The 14,831-nt window shown below is 68.1% G+C and overlaps 2 protein-coding genes across 4 annotated transcripts; both read left to right on the plus strand.

The window, feature by feature from the left end:
• The first annotated feature begins 2,377 nt into the window (after nt 1-2,377).
• Nucleotides 2,378-4,070, plus strand: LOC111148537 (cysteine rich protein 1). Its single transcript, XM_022505171.1, has 5 exons — nt 2,378-2,596; nt 3,486-3,580; nt 3,654-3,711; nt 3,798-3,844; nt 3,943-4,070. The coding sequence occupies exons 1-4, from the start codon at nt 2,557-2,559 to the stop codon at nt 3,836-3,838; spliced, it is 234 nt and encodes a 77-aa protein (XP_022360879.1). The 5' UTR covers nt 2,378-2,556; the 3' UTR covers nt 3,839-3,844; nt 3,943-4,070.
• Nucleotides 4,071-5,738: 1,668 nt separating this feature from the next.
• LOC111148696 (tubulin epsilon and delta complex 1) lies at nt 5,739-14,409 on the plus strand. 3 transcript variants are annotated; one of them, XM_022505487.1, is made up of 8 exons: nt 5,745-6,149; nt 6,237-6,315; nt 6,711-6,913; nt 7,358-7,513; nt 8,700-8,798; nt 11,109-11,195; nt 11,583-11,763; nt 12,700-14,409. In XM_022505487.1, exons 1-8 carry the CDS (start codon nt 6,018-6,020, stop codon nt 13,014-13,016), a joined length of 1,254 nt encoding a protein of 417 aa, XP_022361195.1. In that variant the 5' UTR covers nt 5,745-6,017; the 3' UTR covers nt 13,017-14,409. The 3 variants fall into 3 exon arrangements, with proteins under 3 accessions (XP_022361196.1, XP_022361195.1, XP_022361194.1); XM_022505486.1 differs by having other exon boundaries at nt 5,746-6,149; nt 11,583-11,750; nt 12,693-14,409; XM_022505488.1 differs by lacking the exon at nt 8,700-8,798 and having other exon boundaries at nt 5,739-6,149.
• The last annotated feature ends 422 nt before the right edge of the window (nt 14,410-14,831 follow it).

The following is a 14,831-nucleotide window of genomic DNA, read 5'->3' on the forward strand; positions in this document are numbered from 1 at the left end:
CCTTGGCCCCCTTTGGCATCCTCCCTTCACTCTGCAGCCCCGTGACCATGGCAACACGGAATCACAGCAAGGAAAGCTCGCAGGAACCTCCTCACCGCAGTCTTCAAAGGGGGGCTCCCCCATGGTGGGCGGGGCTGGAGTCACAGTGAGGGGGGCATCCCTGGGGTGAGGTGGCTGGAGGAGAGGCCAAGGCTGGCTCACAGCCCCACCTGCCTGGAGCCTGAAGGTGGGCTGGAGGTGTGGGCTGGACGGGAAGGCAGGGGACCCAGACCAATGCACTCAGACACAGCTGAGTCCGCGGGCACCAGGACACACCCCCTGTGGGGCCCAGCATCCTGCCCTGGAGCTCAGGCCTCTGCCCTGCAGGGCGGCCTTCTCAGGAAGATACAAGGGGGTACGTGCGACGTGTGTGCAACGTGTGTGTGGCTGGAGCCCCGGGATCCACTGGGACAGAACCCCACCCCCGCATCACCAGCGGTCTTGGCCCTTGAGCCCTTGTCCTCCTGCTGCCGCCCCTGCCTCTCTGGCCTGTCCACACTGCTGTCCCCTGCTGTGTGTCCCCGTCTGCCCCGCCTTCCACGCTGCTGCTCTTCTCCCGGTCTGGAGCCAGGCCAGAGAAGTCAGGACCCACCCCCCTGTCCCCCCTCCACCGGTCACCTGCCAAGAAGACACCGAGGGACGGGTGGGCGTGCTGGGGGAGGTTGGGCTCATGGCCTCACCTCTAGAACCCATCCTGCGGTGTGCCAGCGCCAGGCAGAGGGGGCGGTGGGCCCAGAGGCGAGTGCTGAGGCTTCAAGGCTGGAGCAGGCCAGTGTCCGCGAGTGGGAGTCTGGGGATCCCCCTGTGTGTGGTGTGCAGCCAAGCTCCTGAGGGCGATGGACAAGAGGCCACTCAGAGTTTCGTGGATGTGGTGCGAGCCTTGCAGACCCCAAAGCTTGCTGTGCCGAGTCCAGCTGGGGGCAGAACTGTGGCCTCAGAAAGGAGGTCACGGGGAGCAGGGGTGACTGTAGGGAAGCGTGAGGAGCAGGACATAAGAGCGTGGGGTCCAGTGTGCCGTCCTCCCAGGGGGTTGGCTCTTAGATCCCCGGAGCGGCCACACTCACCCCAAGCCAAGCCTCCCTGGGGGATGGAGGATGGGTCACCCATGGCTTCCCTCCTCTCTCCCAGTGCCAGGCAAGGGGACTATGGGGGGTAGGTGGGCTTTAGGGAGGATGAGGTTGGGGGCACTGGGTGCTGTCAGGGCTGAGTGCCTTTTTGGGGAGGCCGGGAGCCCCTGGGACCTCTTGAAGGATGGTCTCCAGCCCCTTCCATGAAGATGGGGCCTGGAGAGGCGCAGGGACGGTGTTGTTTTGAGAGATGGGTGTGTCAGGGGGAGATGAGGACGCTGGCAGCTGAAGGGAGGGGCCGCGGACAAAGGGGAGGAGGGCAGGAGGAGCACGGAGGCTGGCCTGGACTGAGGGAGCATGGAGTAGGGGCAGGGGAGCCAAGAAACTGGGTGCGGTGCCACTGAGCGGAAAGGTGAAGGGTCCACAGAGGAGGGGACGGGCCCTCCCCAGCAGAGAGAGAGGGAGGTGGAGAGGCCAACCGGTCACCAGGAAGGAGAACACCAGGAGGGAGAGGACGGTTAGGCGAAGCAACGCCCTACGAGCAGGGATTTCCAAGTGGGGGCAAGGAGGCCGGGACTCCACCCAGGCCTGGGCTAGGAGGATGGGAGACGCCACCCGGCGCCTGGGCCCCTCCACTCCGGGCGTGGGTGGAGTCCGATGGTCTCCTCCTGGCACCGGCCCCCACTTGCCCTGGGCGGCGGACGGAACCACTCCCGCCGTGCCCGCTCGGGCCCCTCCCGCGGAGATAAGGAGCCCTCCCTAGATGAGATGCCCTGGACGTGGCCGCCTCCACCTTCCCCGGCAAAGCCCCCCGCCCCCGCACGGATCCCTGTTATCGCGCAGGGAGGGGACGCCCCGTGTCGGAGTCCCCCCTTCCGAATTCCCCGGGCTGCTGTCCCGTGGTCTTCTCGGGCAGCGGCGGGGGTGGGGGGCCCGGAAGAGGCCGGGATGTCCCGTGGGGGTGGGGAACTGGGGAGCGGCGGGCCTCCTGGTTCCGCGTGTGCTTAAAGCCGGAGGGGAGTTTTGGGGGACTACCCTGCTCAGACGTCCTCGGTAATCTCCAGCCCTCCGTCTGGGACGGGGTCGGGTCCAAGTGTGCGAGGAGAAGTCCGCCCGCGCTGGTTTCCATGTATTTGCATTTAAGCGTTGACGGATGCACGGGTCCCGCGCTCTCCCCCGACAACCCTCCTCCCTCACCCCTCCCCGCCGGCGGTCGGCTGGGCCCGGGCGCTGCGGGAGGCGGGGGTGGACCAGACGACCTTTCTTAGCGGGTTGGCCTGGAACCCAGGTCCTTGGGTCCACAGCCAGGACTCAGGGGGCGGGGCTCGAAGGGCGGGTCTCAAGGGGGCGGGGTCTTGGGGTCCCTGAAAGGCGCGCACCCGGCGGACCCACCCAGTCCCGGTCTCCTGTCTGCTCCCGCTCCGTGGTCTGCGCCGGACCCCCAGCCGCCATGCCTAAGTGCCCCAAGTGCGACAAGGAGGTGTACTTTGGTGAGCCTTCCCCGCCTACCCCAGCTCAGCCCCGGCCGGGAGCGCGCGCCCCGCGCCGCCCCCACGAGGAAGCGCGGCCCAGGGGACAACCCGGCCGGGCCCCTCCGGAGGGCCGGGCGCGCCGGGGGACCGGGGGGCCGCGTGCCGAGAGCCGACACTTCAGCCTTGCCGACGACCGCCTGGGTGTGCGGGTCAGGACCCCGGCGTCGGATGGCCCTGTCTCTGCTGATTCCGGGTCTCCGCCCCGCTCTCTTCCTGTCGGTCCCGCTGGGTCTCCCCTTGTCTGGGTCCCCCTTTCTTCAGGTGTCCCCGTCGCTGGGTATCCCCCGCTCTCCCGTCCCCCCTCGGTGCGCCCCGGGCGGGGACCGCGCGGCCGAGGGAGAAGCGCTGCGTTCTTGCCGCCCCTCCCATCGCGAAGCAGAAACAGACGCGGAAACCGGCGCCCGGGGCGCGATCCCGGGCGCGCTCGGAACCGGGTGCCGCCTCCGGGTGCCGCCTCCCTGTCCCGCGCCCCGGGGCCCACCCAGGGAAGGAAGTGGGAAGTGTCTCTCCCGCCTCCGCCCCCAGAGAAGGGCGCCCTGCAGGCCCCACCCATACAGCGCCGCGGGTCACCCATGCCCCCGCCCCCGGCGCTCCGGGTCTCCTCCAGCAGTACCACCCCGCGCCCCCTCCCGTTTGTTTGGCGGGATTGGCCCAGGGGACTGGAGGTGCCCCCTCCCCCCCCCACTGATGCGGCACAGGGCTGAGACCCAGGGTGGGCCACCAGGCGCCCCGGGTGAGACCAAGGGCAGAGGGAACTGGAGAAGGCTGCTGTGAGTAGGTGGCTGTGCCCTGTGACCCCAGAGCAGGGTCTTATACTGGGTGGGGGGCACCGTCTGTGCCTCTGCAGCTGAGCGGGTGACCTCTCTGGGGAAGGACTGGCATCGGCCTTGCTTGAAGTGTGAGAAATGCGGGAAGACGCTGACGTCAGGGGGCCACGCTGAGGTAGGTGGGGCCTGGAGGGCCGCAGGGGCGCGGGGTGAGGGCGGACAGCCTCTCATGGCCCTTCTCCCTGCAGCATGAAGGCAAGCCTTACTGCAACCACCCCTGCTACGCCTCCATGTTCGGGCCTAAAGGTATGCTTCTCCCGCTCCCCCCTAGCCTGCCCTGAAGGTATGGTTCCCGGGGCCACCCCTCACCTGCCTCCTCTTTTTTCCTGCAGGTTTTGGGCGGGGTGGAGCTGAGAGTCACACTTTCAAGTAAACCCAGGTACCAGCCCAGACCATCAGGCCTTCGGGATGGTCCCTTCATTCCTGAGGGAGGTCTGACAGCTCTCTGTGTCTGCATTCACCTCTCTCTCTGCGCAGGTCATGGGAACACTGTCCCCGGCTGCCCACCGGGCCACTGCCCCTCCAGGCTGATTGCAGGCCTCATCCGCAGGCACCCCGGGCCCCCTGTCAACTCCCATGCCCTCAATAAAGTTGAACCCTCAGAAGCCTTGCCTGTGTGTGCAGAGGAGGGGGAGAGGCTTTGGCGGGGGCATGGTGGTGGGGGGCTGCCGCTGGCCGCTGTGATGCCAGGGGCACTGGCTCTTCCTACCGCACCTGGCCTTGTGGCTCACCGCCCTGCGGGGTGCTGTGCTGGGGGCCTCCCAGCCTGAAGCTTCCTCTACAAGACAAGGGGCTGGCCACCCAGGAAGGGCCCACGGTGGCTCCACTCTCTAGCTCCCAGCCCAGTAAATGCCGCAGCCTCCAGAGGTTGTGGGATAGGCCGAAGGGAGGCTCTACAGGTCAGCGGTATCGTAAGGCCTAGGAGCTGGTGGGTGGTGGCCACAGGGTGAACCAGCTGTGCTCACCCTGGTTCTGTTTTTGAGAAGCTCTGGGGGAGTTGGGGTGAGGCGTCCTTGCCTGTTCTCTCCACTTCCTGCCCCACCCTTGTCCCCATTACCACCCGCAGGCCAGCCATGTTCCTGCAGGGGCATGAACTTAGACAGCCCTGTCTCCCGCCCCCCACCCCATACCGAGTGGCCAGCCACTAAATGGGGAATTTGAGGACTGTCTGGGCAGTGGATAGTTGGGGGCTTTCTGGAAACTCCCATGTCAATTCTAGCAGTACCTGCAGACTGAGCCACACGCAGAGCCCTCCCCATTCCCTCCTGGCCACTCGGACTCCAGCCCCAGCAGAGGGCCACCCCTCCCAGGCCTCGGCCTTCTCCAGGGTTTTGCAGGCCTGAGCTGGACAGTCTGGTGTTTGCGGGGGGGTCCTCAAGGGCCACCTGTAGGGTGGGGGAAGGTTATTGGGTGGCTTGCAGAACTCCGGGAGGTGGGAGCCACGGTTCGTTTGGAAGACCGGGGTGGGAGGGTACAGACGGTGCCAAGGTGAGGCGCTGGTTTCCCAGAGGACCCTGGGAGGGTGGGGGCTGGGGCCGTCGCGCCAGAGCGCGGAGTCGGGGTGCGCAGGAAAAGCTGCACCAAGTCCTGGGAGGGGCAGCGCCGAACGAGGCCGCAGAGGCTCCTGCCTCCTCAGCGTTCTGGGGCCTGGGGGGTAGCTCGCAGCCGGGATGCGTGCGGCGCGGATCGCCGGCGGCCAGGGCGGGTGGGTCAGGACTGTGGTCTTTACTTTGGCGTCGGCAGAGCGGCCTGCGGGGACCAGGCTGGACCGAGCGGAAGGGGGGTTGGAGGCGGGGACCGGGGACTCCTGGGTAGGAGCCGGCGGTGCCGGAGCCGGGGGCGGGCGACGGTGAAGACCGCGGTGGGGGCGCCGGGACCCGCCCGGACGCGCTTCCTTGCAGGCGTGGCCACGGCCGGCGCGCGGAGGGGCGCGTGGGCCGCCGGCTCGGGCCGCTCCGCCGCCTCGCGGAGGTAGGCTTTACCCGCCGCACGTTCAGAACCGGACCGCGCGGGCCGCCGGCTCTAGCCGGGGGCGCGGGGCTCTGCAGGCGCGGGGCGCTGCCGTTCGGGGCGGACGCGCGCCGCCTCCCTGCCCGCGCCGGGGCGTCCGTGCGCGCTGCCGGACTCTGGGGCCGCGGCCGCCGGGGACCCGCCAGACAGCGGTGCGTGGCAGGGCTTGGGTGCGGAGGCGCCGCCCGCACCCCGCGGGAGCCCCAGGCGCGCCCGCCGGGCGGGGGTTCGCGGAGGCGGAGGGGCTCCGGCGCGCTCAACCGCGGACGCACGCGCGGTTGCTCCGCGGCCTCTGGCGCGAGGCTGGGCGGGGCGCTGGGGGGCGGGGCCTGAGCGAGGCGGGTCCGCGCGATTGGGCCGCAGGGCGGACCCATGGAGCTCTCGACGTCAATTGGCCCGTGCCGCCCAGGAACGGCCTCCGCACTGGACAGGACAGACGTCACTCAAAGGCCCCGGTGCCGTTCATTGGGCCGGCGCTGGAGGCAGCCGGGCGACGGCCCCGCGCGGCGGTCGCCGCGCGCAATCCGAGGGAAGCCGGATGCATGGGGCGGCGGCGGCGCCGGGGGTACGCGGTCGGGGCCCTGCCCGAGGCCATCGCCGCGCTGAGTCAGACGCTGCCCGCCGGGCCCAGCCCCGAAATCTTCCGCCGCGCCAAGTTCGACCGTCCGGAGGCGGTGAGGCCCGGACGCCGGGGGGCGGGGGCCCGGGCGGACGCAGGGAGGCGGCCGGCCCCGCTGAATGCCGCTCTTTGGTACCCCCAGGCCCCAGCGCTCTGGCAGCTGCTCTTCCGCGTGCTCTCGCCGCCGCCGGCCGCCGGCGCCCGGGCCTCCGCTGCCCTCGGTAAGCCCCGCCTTCCCCGTAAGGCCTGCCCACTCACCGCGGGTCCACCTGCTCGCGCAAGCCCCGCCCCAGTTATCCCCGCCTCCACAGTAAGCCCCGCCCCTGCGGGCTGGCTCTATCCACTCACAGACCCTGTGCCTGGGCCCGCCTCCTGTAAAGCCCCCCCGCCCGGTTAGCCCCGCCTCCCTGGTAAGAATCCGCCCCTACGGGCCCTGACCCCGCCCCCTCCACCTGCTCGGGCAAAGCCCCGCCCGCCTCATGAGCCCCGCCCCCATTAGCCCAGATACCCTCACCCTGTGAGTATGGATTGTTCCCTCCAAACATGGCCTCTTCTTGGGGGTCGTGTCAGGTCTCCCCGTGGGCGGCCCCCTGAGCAGGCGGTCCTCCATCCCTAGGGGCCCAAGTCCGCCTGGTGAAGTCGGCGCTGTGCTCCCAGGGCTACCCCAGGCGGGTGCTGGCACAGCTCCCTGAGGACGGCTCCCAGGGCAGCCGTGAGCTTCTACTGGCGCTGGCCTGGCTGCTGGCCCGCGGGCCCCTGCTGGAACACCTGCTGGCCCAGACTCGAGTGTGGCTGGGTGATGAGATACCCCTGTGCCAGGTGCGTATGCCTGGAGGGGGCATGGGACTGGGGGCTGGCAGGCTGCCTGGGAGCAGTCTGGGCCAACCCTCAGGTCCGCCCTGGGAGGGTCCGCATTTCCCCTCCCTGCTCCCCGCCTCCTTCCCTGGCCCTCCTTCTGGGCAGGGTGGCATGTGTGCTCATAGGGTGTGACCCCCAAGGGGAGAGGCAGGCAGAGAGAGAGGGGAAGCAGCTCCCTGCTGAGCAGAGATCCCGATGCGGGGCTTGATCCCAGGACCCTGGGATCATGACCTGAGCCGAAGGCAGAGTCTTTAACCCACTGAGCCAGCCAGGCGCCCCCCCAAGTCTCCTCTTGGCAGCCCTGGGGGCCCATGGCTCTCTCTCCAGGAGCCTCTTTTTTCCTGTCTCCCTTGGGGTCTCCACAGGGAATATGGGAGCAGGGTGTGACCCTTGTGCCCTCTTCAGTGTGAAGCCCTGGCCAATCCTGGCCCACCTGCACCCTGCCAAGAAGCAGATGGCCCTGTGGACATACGCCACTTGCAGTGGCTGATGGGAAAGCTGCGGTTCCGGTGGCGAGACCTGATCACCAGTCAGCAGGAGCTGTGTGCCCTTCTGGGCAAGGTATTGTTCCCTGAGGACTGTGTACCCAGGGGCACTTACTCTCTGTGCTACAGGCTGTTGGCTGCCTCTTTCTGCCGGAGGCCTGTCCATCCAGTCTGGAGCCTGGCCTTGGGCTGCATGGGGCCCAGGCCTGGCTGGGAGCTGACCCGTTGGGCACTGCCCTGCAGTGGCCCAGAACCTGAGCCCAGGGCTTCAGGGGGTCCAGGAGGGGTCCTAGGGCAGGTGGAGTTGGGCATCCCTGGGGCAGTGAGTCAGTGGAGCGGGGAGCCTGTGGGGTTGGCCTTCCTGGTTCCAGAAGTCATCAGAGCCCTCAGGCTCTGTCTCTGAGAAGAAATGGGTTCTGGGCCCGGGGGAGCCGCTCCTGCCTGCGCCTGTTTCTTTCCCACATCCTGGGTGTCGGCTGATGGGCGGTAGGCGGCTTCTGTAGGGTTCCTGAGGGCAGGTAAGGCACAGCTTTGGGGGCGCAGGTCCCTCTTACAGGTGTAGTGCAAAGTCCAGGTTGAGAGGTGGCTGGGCAGGGAGGCTCGGACTCCCACCAGCATAGGGCTCCTCCATGCTGGGCCCCCCACTCTGTACCTCTGCACCCTGGACCTGTGCACCCCACACCCGTGCACCTCTGCACCCCTGCAGAAGACTTTTTTGCTCCTTCAGTCCTTCTTGGAACCTGTGTCTCTCTTTCTTGGCGCAAGCTTCACTTGCTTGTCCTGGCCGGGACACGGCTGCCCGTTAACCTCCATGATGCCTTCTGGTCTCCCCTTGCCGGGAAGCCTTCCCTGCCCCCCAGACCCAAACGGTCACTCTGTGTCCCCACCACTGGCTGCACCGGACCACCTAGCTTGTCCAGAGGCTGTTTCTTCCACCACATGGACCTGGCAGTTGATGACCTTAGGGAGAAGCGGGGGTGCCCCATTCCGGTCCCCACCAGACTCCTGGGAACCGTGTGGGAGGGGGACGCTATAGGCGGGACCGCCCAGTGCCCCTCGCCCTGCAGGGACCTCCTGGAGGGCCTTGGGCCAGTGCCCCAGCAGTGCTGACCACTGTCCTAAGCCTGACCCTTGCCTGCCCTGGAGCACTGTGGCGAGGTGTGGCGCGTTTCCTTGCCTGTAAGGGAGGCTCCAAAAACCTCCCTCAGCACTTGGAGAAGCGCCCCTTCCTGCTCACCTGGGGTTCGCACTGCCTGTTTCAGATCCACTCCTATACCCGCGGCTGCCACAGTGACCGCAGCCTTGGCCACCTGTCTGTTGCTGAGATCCAGCTGCTCAGGGACCCAGAGGGCGGCCAGCAGGTGAGGGCTGGTGTGTGTTGGTACCATAGGAGTGCAAAGAAGTGAGGTGGTGGGGGTTGAGGTGGGGAGGGACCTGAGAAGGAGGACCCAGCTGCCCAGCTTTGAGCCTGGGTGATTGCCCAACTCACCATCTTGCTAGTGTGGGGGACAGGAATGTCCTCAAGGCCTTCCCCAGCTCCCTAGACCGGCCAGTGGTGCAGGAATCTAGACCAGCTGCTGTGTGTACATGTGGCTGGGCATGGTTAGGGCCCCAGGGGCACAGGTGTCTAGGCTGGGCTGGCAGCTGGGTTGGTGGCGGGGGGGCTCTGGAATTAAGGAAGACTGCTCAAGGGTTCAAGCTCATGGGGTAGGTGCCTGGAGTGCGTGCAGGGGTCATCCGGCACTTGAGGTGGTGGGAGGAGGGTGGTCTAGCATGCCCCACACCTCGTTGAGTTTCTTTTCAGGAGACCGCATTCTGCCTTGGTTCTCTCCTTCCCTTGGGCTGCATGTCCAGGGTGTCCTGGGGCAGGCCCAGGGCTGGCTGTCACTTGAGGGCTGGGCTCTGGCCCTCGGCACTGTCCAGCCTGGGGGACACTTGGCCAGGCAGGAGGGCGGACGCTCAGGGCTGGAGTGGCCCCTCTTTCCAGGTCCCGCAGATCCTAGCTCTGGAGTCCTGTGCTCCCTTGTGTGGGGATGGGGTAGCCACCTGGGGTGTCTGCCAGGCCTGCGTCCCCGGCCAATCCCTGGCTGGCCCTGCTCAGGCAGGGCTGCACTGGTCCCTGAAGGTGCAGAGACAGTGTCTCGGCGACCCGAGGTGCCCTTGGCTATGTCCCCTTCTGTGGGTGACTCGGCAAGGCCCAGGCTTCCTGCCCTTGGGCCCCCCGCCCCCAGGCTGGAGCAGAACAGAAGCGGCACCAGCCCCAGCCAGGTGTTGCCTGGGGCTCCGGCCTCAATGGTGTGGGGGCCTGTGGGGCTCCCCCTTGCCTCTGAGGTGCCGCAGGACTGCAGACGGCACGAGGTGGATGGGGGTCACGGTTGGCTTCCTTCCAAGGTTTCTGGAGGGGGAGCTGGCAGAAGCCTGGGCCAGTGTACCCAAAGGGCCTGCACTCTTGGGACGGGTCCCAGAAGCTTCCCGAGGGATCTGCGGTTGCTGCGCGAGGCCAGGCATGCTGCGGACTAGCTGGGCAGTGAGCGAGCTTGCTTCCTGGTGGGGCTGCAGCCTTCTTATGTCCCGGGGCCTGGCCGCAGGGCAGCAGGACGGAGCAGGGGGGTGGGGGGTGTCTCAGGAGGCTCTAGCACTGGGCCTGAAAGTCGGAGGGCAGAGGGGACTTGTAGCCTCTTCCTGTTGTGCTGCCCCCCTTTCCTGAAGCTGGGGAGGGGGGGAGCATGTGGGGGCCTGAACTGTGCACGTGCTCGCATGTGGCCTGCACCCTCCCCGTGTCTCCGTGCTCTGAGGTGGTTCTCCCTTAGACCCACGGGTGTTCTCTCTGTCGGTGAGCCTCCGAGCCACGCGTGCCTGTTGTGCAGCGTGTGGTGGTTTGGCAGAGCTCTTAGCTGGCCCTCTGCCTTGGCCCCAGAGCATGCTGCTGGATTCCCAGGAAGCCCAGCATCTGTCTTCTAGAAGGAGCAGTGCCGGTGGCCAGGCCAGCTGCTGCATTCAGAGTCATAGCAGGAAGGGGCCTGTGGCTTCCTGGTGGGGCGGGCGGGCGGGGGCACCGGGTGGGGCTGGGGGAGGCCTGCACTGGACCTCCGCAGGGCTGAGTGGGCCCTCTGGTGGTGGGACTGGCAGGAGCTGGAACACATGGCCATCCCGGGACCCCCGTGTCTGGGTGGGGTCTGCACGTTTGGGGCTGAGCCAGGTGTGTTGGGGGGGTTCCCCCAGGAAGGGTTCCCTTCCCGAGAGCCTGGCAGCCTCCCCATCCTGGGCCTTCCTCCTCTGCCCACGTCTCGGGTGCAGCCCCCAGTTAGTGAGGGGTGTGGGGCAGAGGTCCTGAGTCGAAGGTCCTTGTTGTCCGCGCCTGGCCCTGTGGGGGCCCACCTTTGGGGCCAGTGTGGGGCCCACAGGTGTGGTCGGCCTGGTGGTCCCTGGCAGTGGGGCTGCCCTGCAGGGTGGGTGGCTGGTGGGACCGACTGGCTTGGGGGCGGAAGAGACCGGTGGGCGTGATGGTTGTGTGGCCGGCGCTGGGGGCCCCGGGGGGGTTGTGTGGCCGGCGCTGGGGGCCCCAGGGGGGGTTGTGTGGCCGGCGCTGGGGGCCCCAGTGGGGGTTGTGTGGCCGGCGCTGGGGGCCCCAGGGGGTCTGACCTGGCCACGGTCTGTGGTTTGCTTTGCAGCTGCTTCAGAGGCTGGAGAGTGAGAACGCGCGCCTGGAGGCCACCCTGCAGTGGCGACGTCGGGAGCTGGTCTTCTGGCGGTGGATGGTGCGCCCGGCTCCCCTCCCTTCCCTGAGCCTTGACCCCAGCAGCCCGGGGTGGGGCGGTCAGCTGTGTTCTTCCCAGACAGGAGGAGACGGGAGGCCACATACACACCCAGCCACGCAGCTCGTGTTAGGACCCAGCTTGCCCTGAGTCAGAGGCCTTCCGAGATGTCTGTCTGTCCCATCACCTGCCCTTAGGGGGCCTTCCACAAGTCTGGCCTTTGTGCCTCCCTGGCCTCATGGCCTGCGGGCATGATGGGTGGCTGTTCGGGGTTGGGGTGCGGGGAGGCCGCTGCTCCCAGGCCTCTGCACCTCTGTCCCCACTGGCTGTGGGCTGTGCTAACAAGGCTTGGGCTCGCTGCCTGCCTCTTACTTGGGTCTCTCTCTGCAGGACACGGTCCTGGGCAGCTGCCCCCTGGAAGCCTCACCGGCCACGGTTCTGCCCAGGGACCCTGCGCCGGGGCCTGGCGAGCTGGAACTGGTGGCCTGGGAGCTACAGGGACTGCGTGGGGAGTTGCAGGGGGCTGCGGAGCCCCGGCGGGCAGCCTGGGAGGCCAAGGTGGGGGCCTGGGGCGGACACGGGGCACGGCGCAGCCCTCGTGGAACTCCTGCGGTTTAAGGCTGGGAGGCAGGGCGGACCGCAGCAGCCCTGGGGGGTGGCGGCCGGAGGAGTCCCGCTGTCCCAGCCCCCAGCCGCGGCCCCGTCCCTGTGCGGCAGTGCTCTCCATGGGCGGGACCAGCCACGGTCCCTTCATGGTTCCTGAAGCGTCTCGGTGGAACTCGTGGGCACAGTTTCCCCCCAAAGCCTGTAGAGCCGTGTGAGGAGCAGCCCGCAGCCCTTTGCCCTCTGCTGTGGTGGCCGCTGGAGCGTGGCTGGTACTCACACGCGCGTCTCACAAGCTGTCTGCCACCGCGCGAGGCTTTGGACCAGAACCCACTGAGGGCTGCACCTTGGGGACACAGCCTCTTCTCAGTCCCCCACCCCACAGAGCCTCTGGGATGGGCCCACCTGGAGGGTCAGAAGTAGCCTCCACAGGCAGTGTCCCCTTGGGCCGGCCCGTTGCACGCTCCCCATCCTGGGAGCGCTGGGCCCGGGGAGGCTGATTCAGCAGAGGACAGTGGGTGTGCGAGGTTGACACTGACCCTGGTGTGGCGGGTCGGGCTGCGGGTAGGTGGGTCGGGGGTCTGTGCTCGGCTCTGAACGGGCCGAGGGGGACTTGGTGATCTGTGGAGTGGGTCGGGCCTGCAGCTGCCGGCCCTGTCCCCGGGGCCCCTCCATGGGCTCAGGGCTCAGGTGCTCCTTGAGGGAGACGTAAGGGCTGGAGGGGCCTGCACTGTGGTCGGCCCCCTTCCCAGGAGGAGTCGGATCTGGGCTGTCAGCCTTCTCAGGGCGCGGCTGGGGGTTGGTGCTGGGGCCGAGGGGGCTCAAAGCCTGTGACCTGGGCAGGGTGTAGCTGCCCCCCGCTTTAGGACCTCCCCCTTCCCCCCTCTCCCTGTGCAGGCTGGAGGCTGGGGGCCGGAGTGGAGCACTGCGCAGCGGGCCATACAGGAGGCTGTGGGGCGGGACCTGGCAGCTCTGCAGCGGGCCTGGGAGCAAGGTGGGGCCCCGGCGCTGCCCCACAGGCCCTGCAGGCTGGTGAAGAGGGATGCCAGAGCCGTGGAGGGCCCCGGCCTGTGGGCTGCCGAGCTGACTGGGGCGCTGCGGATCCGGGAGAGCCGCCTGGAGGCTGTGCTGGGCCAGCTGCAGGCACGGTGTCGGCAGGAGCTGGCCAGGCTGGCGGGAGCCGAGCCCGGCCTCATCTGGATCCTGCCGTCTGGTCGCTGAGGGCCCGAGGGTGGGTCCTGCCGGAGGGCGCCGGCCCTGACGCCCTGAGAGCCTCAGAGGAGCAGGTTTCCGGCGGCCCCAGGGATGCTGCCGACATGACCCCCTGGGGTGCTTGCCCTGAGCTCTGGCCCATCCCTGCTTTGGGACATACTGGAGGCAGACGTGACAGGTGTCTGTGGGCGTGCAGGATCAAGACAGTGTGCAGAAATGAGTTGTAGAGGCCTCCCTGCAGGGGTGAAGCCCTGTCCTGGTCCCCCTTCAGCCAGCCCTCCAGGTTCCCATCTGGGGAGGGTCAGGTCTGTGCTCAGGCCCAGGGAACGGGACCCTGGGTAGTGAGGGCCAAAGGAGGGCTGGTCCTGGGCTGCCCTGGAGCTGGAGGGTCAGGCACGGCCTGAAGCATGGACTGGACCTCAGGGTCCTGGGGGAGGGGACAGCCCTGGATGTCCCATCCGCACTGCGTCCTGGCCCCCACTGCCGTCCCACCTTGTTCCCCGGGCCTGGTGTGTGTGCGTGTGTGGTGGGCGGGGATGCTGGCCGGGAGCCTGGGGGTGGGGGATGCTATTTCTTTCCTGGGGGCGGTGCTGGGGGTGAGGGGGAGGCCACTGTGGACAGAGGGGGCTTTGTTCGTGGGACTGTTCGGGGAGCTGGGCTCGGCCCTGACAAAGAGCCATCTGTCTGGGTGATGTGCCCCCACTTGCCGGAACAGGCCCCCCTCCGTCCCAGGGGCTCAGCCTTTCGGCACCCCTCACCCAGCAGGCACAGATGGCCTCGTCCTGCCTCTCTCAGCCCGGGACAGCTGAACCCCAGCCCGCTGCTGGGCAGGTGCAGGGGCCTGTCGGCTGTCTCCGACTGCCAGCCGGGTCAGGCCCAAGGATGCTCTCACAGCCTGGGTCCCCACGGAGCGTTCTCTCGTTGGCTGTGCCCGAGGGATGCCCGCTGCTCCCTCTGCACTGGTCAGACCAGGCAGACCGCCCAGGAGGGCGTCCCTGACCCTCTCCTCACGGGCCTGGCCCGTGCAGTCTCTGGGCCGGGGTCCTTCCCTCCCAACCACAGCCCCCTCCCAGCTCCTTGTCAGAGTTCCAGCTGTGGTCCAGGGCTCACGGGGCCTCGACTGTCTGCCCGCCGTCTCTGGATGTGTAGAGTCCCTTTTGGACGCCCTGCAGCCGACCCCTCTGCCTCCCATGCCCTCAGCCGTCCTGACCACCGGCGGGACCCTCCTCATCTGGGAAGCAAGTCCACTCAAAGCTCCCTGCCTTCTGCGGATTGCCCTTGAGCTGGGACCCCCGTGGGCCCTCGGGAGCTCGACGTGTAGAAGCCAGAGGCGCGCTCAGTTCTGTGGGGCCGCCCTTGGCCAGACTGATCTGTGGATCCAATACAACCCACTCAAACCCCACTCGTGTCTGTGCGACTTTGCTGTGGATGCGGGGCACGTGGGGTGGGTCAGGCCCGGAGAGCCCCAGTCTGGGCGGGGGAAGCGAGCAGGTGTGGTCTGCAGGCTCAGTGGCAGGAGGTGTCCGGAGAACTAGGGAGGCCCATCCCCTCCCCTGGCGCGGCAGTCTGACACTCCCCGCCTCCCCTGCAGGGACGGGACAGGTCCACAGGCCCGAGGCAGCCTCTGGAGCAGACGTAGGTGCAGGCCTGCAGAGCTCACATACACACGGCGGGCTGGTGGGGGGCGGCAAGGCCATGGGGGACAGCGGCGGACAGTGGGGACCAGCGGGGGGGCTGTGGGGTCTGTGGGGGGGCAAGGCAGTGGGGGGAGTGAGGACCCGCGGGGGGGTGCAGTGGGACTGTTCCGGGCAGGCAGGTGTCTGT

The sequence above is a fragment of the Enhydra lutris genome, unplaced genomic scaffold (genome assembly GCF_002288905.1).
Source record: "Enhydra lutris kenyoni isolate GAN:26980312 unplaced genomic scaffold, ASM228890v2 scaffoldscaffold20, whole genome shotgun sequence".
Taxonomy (NCBI): domain Eukaryota; kingdom Metazoa; phylum Chordata; class Mammalia; order Carnivora; family Mustelidae; genus Enhydra; species Enhydra lutris.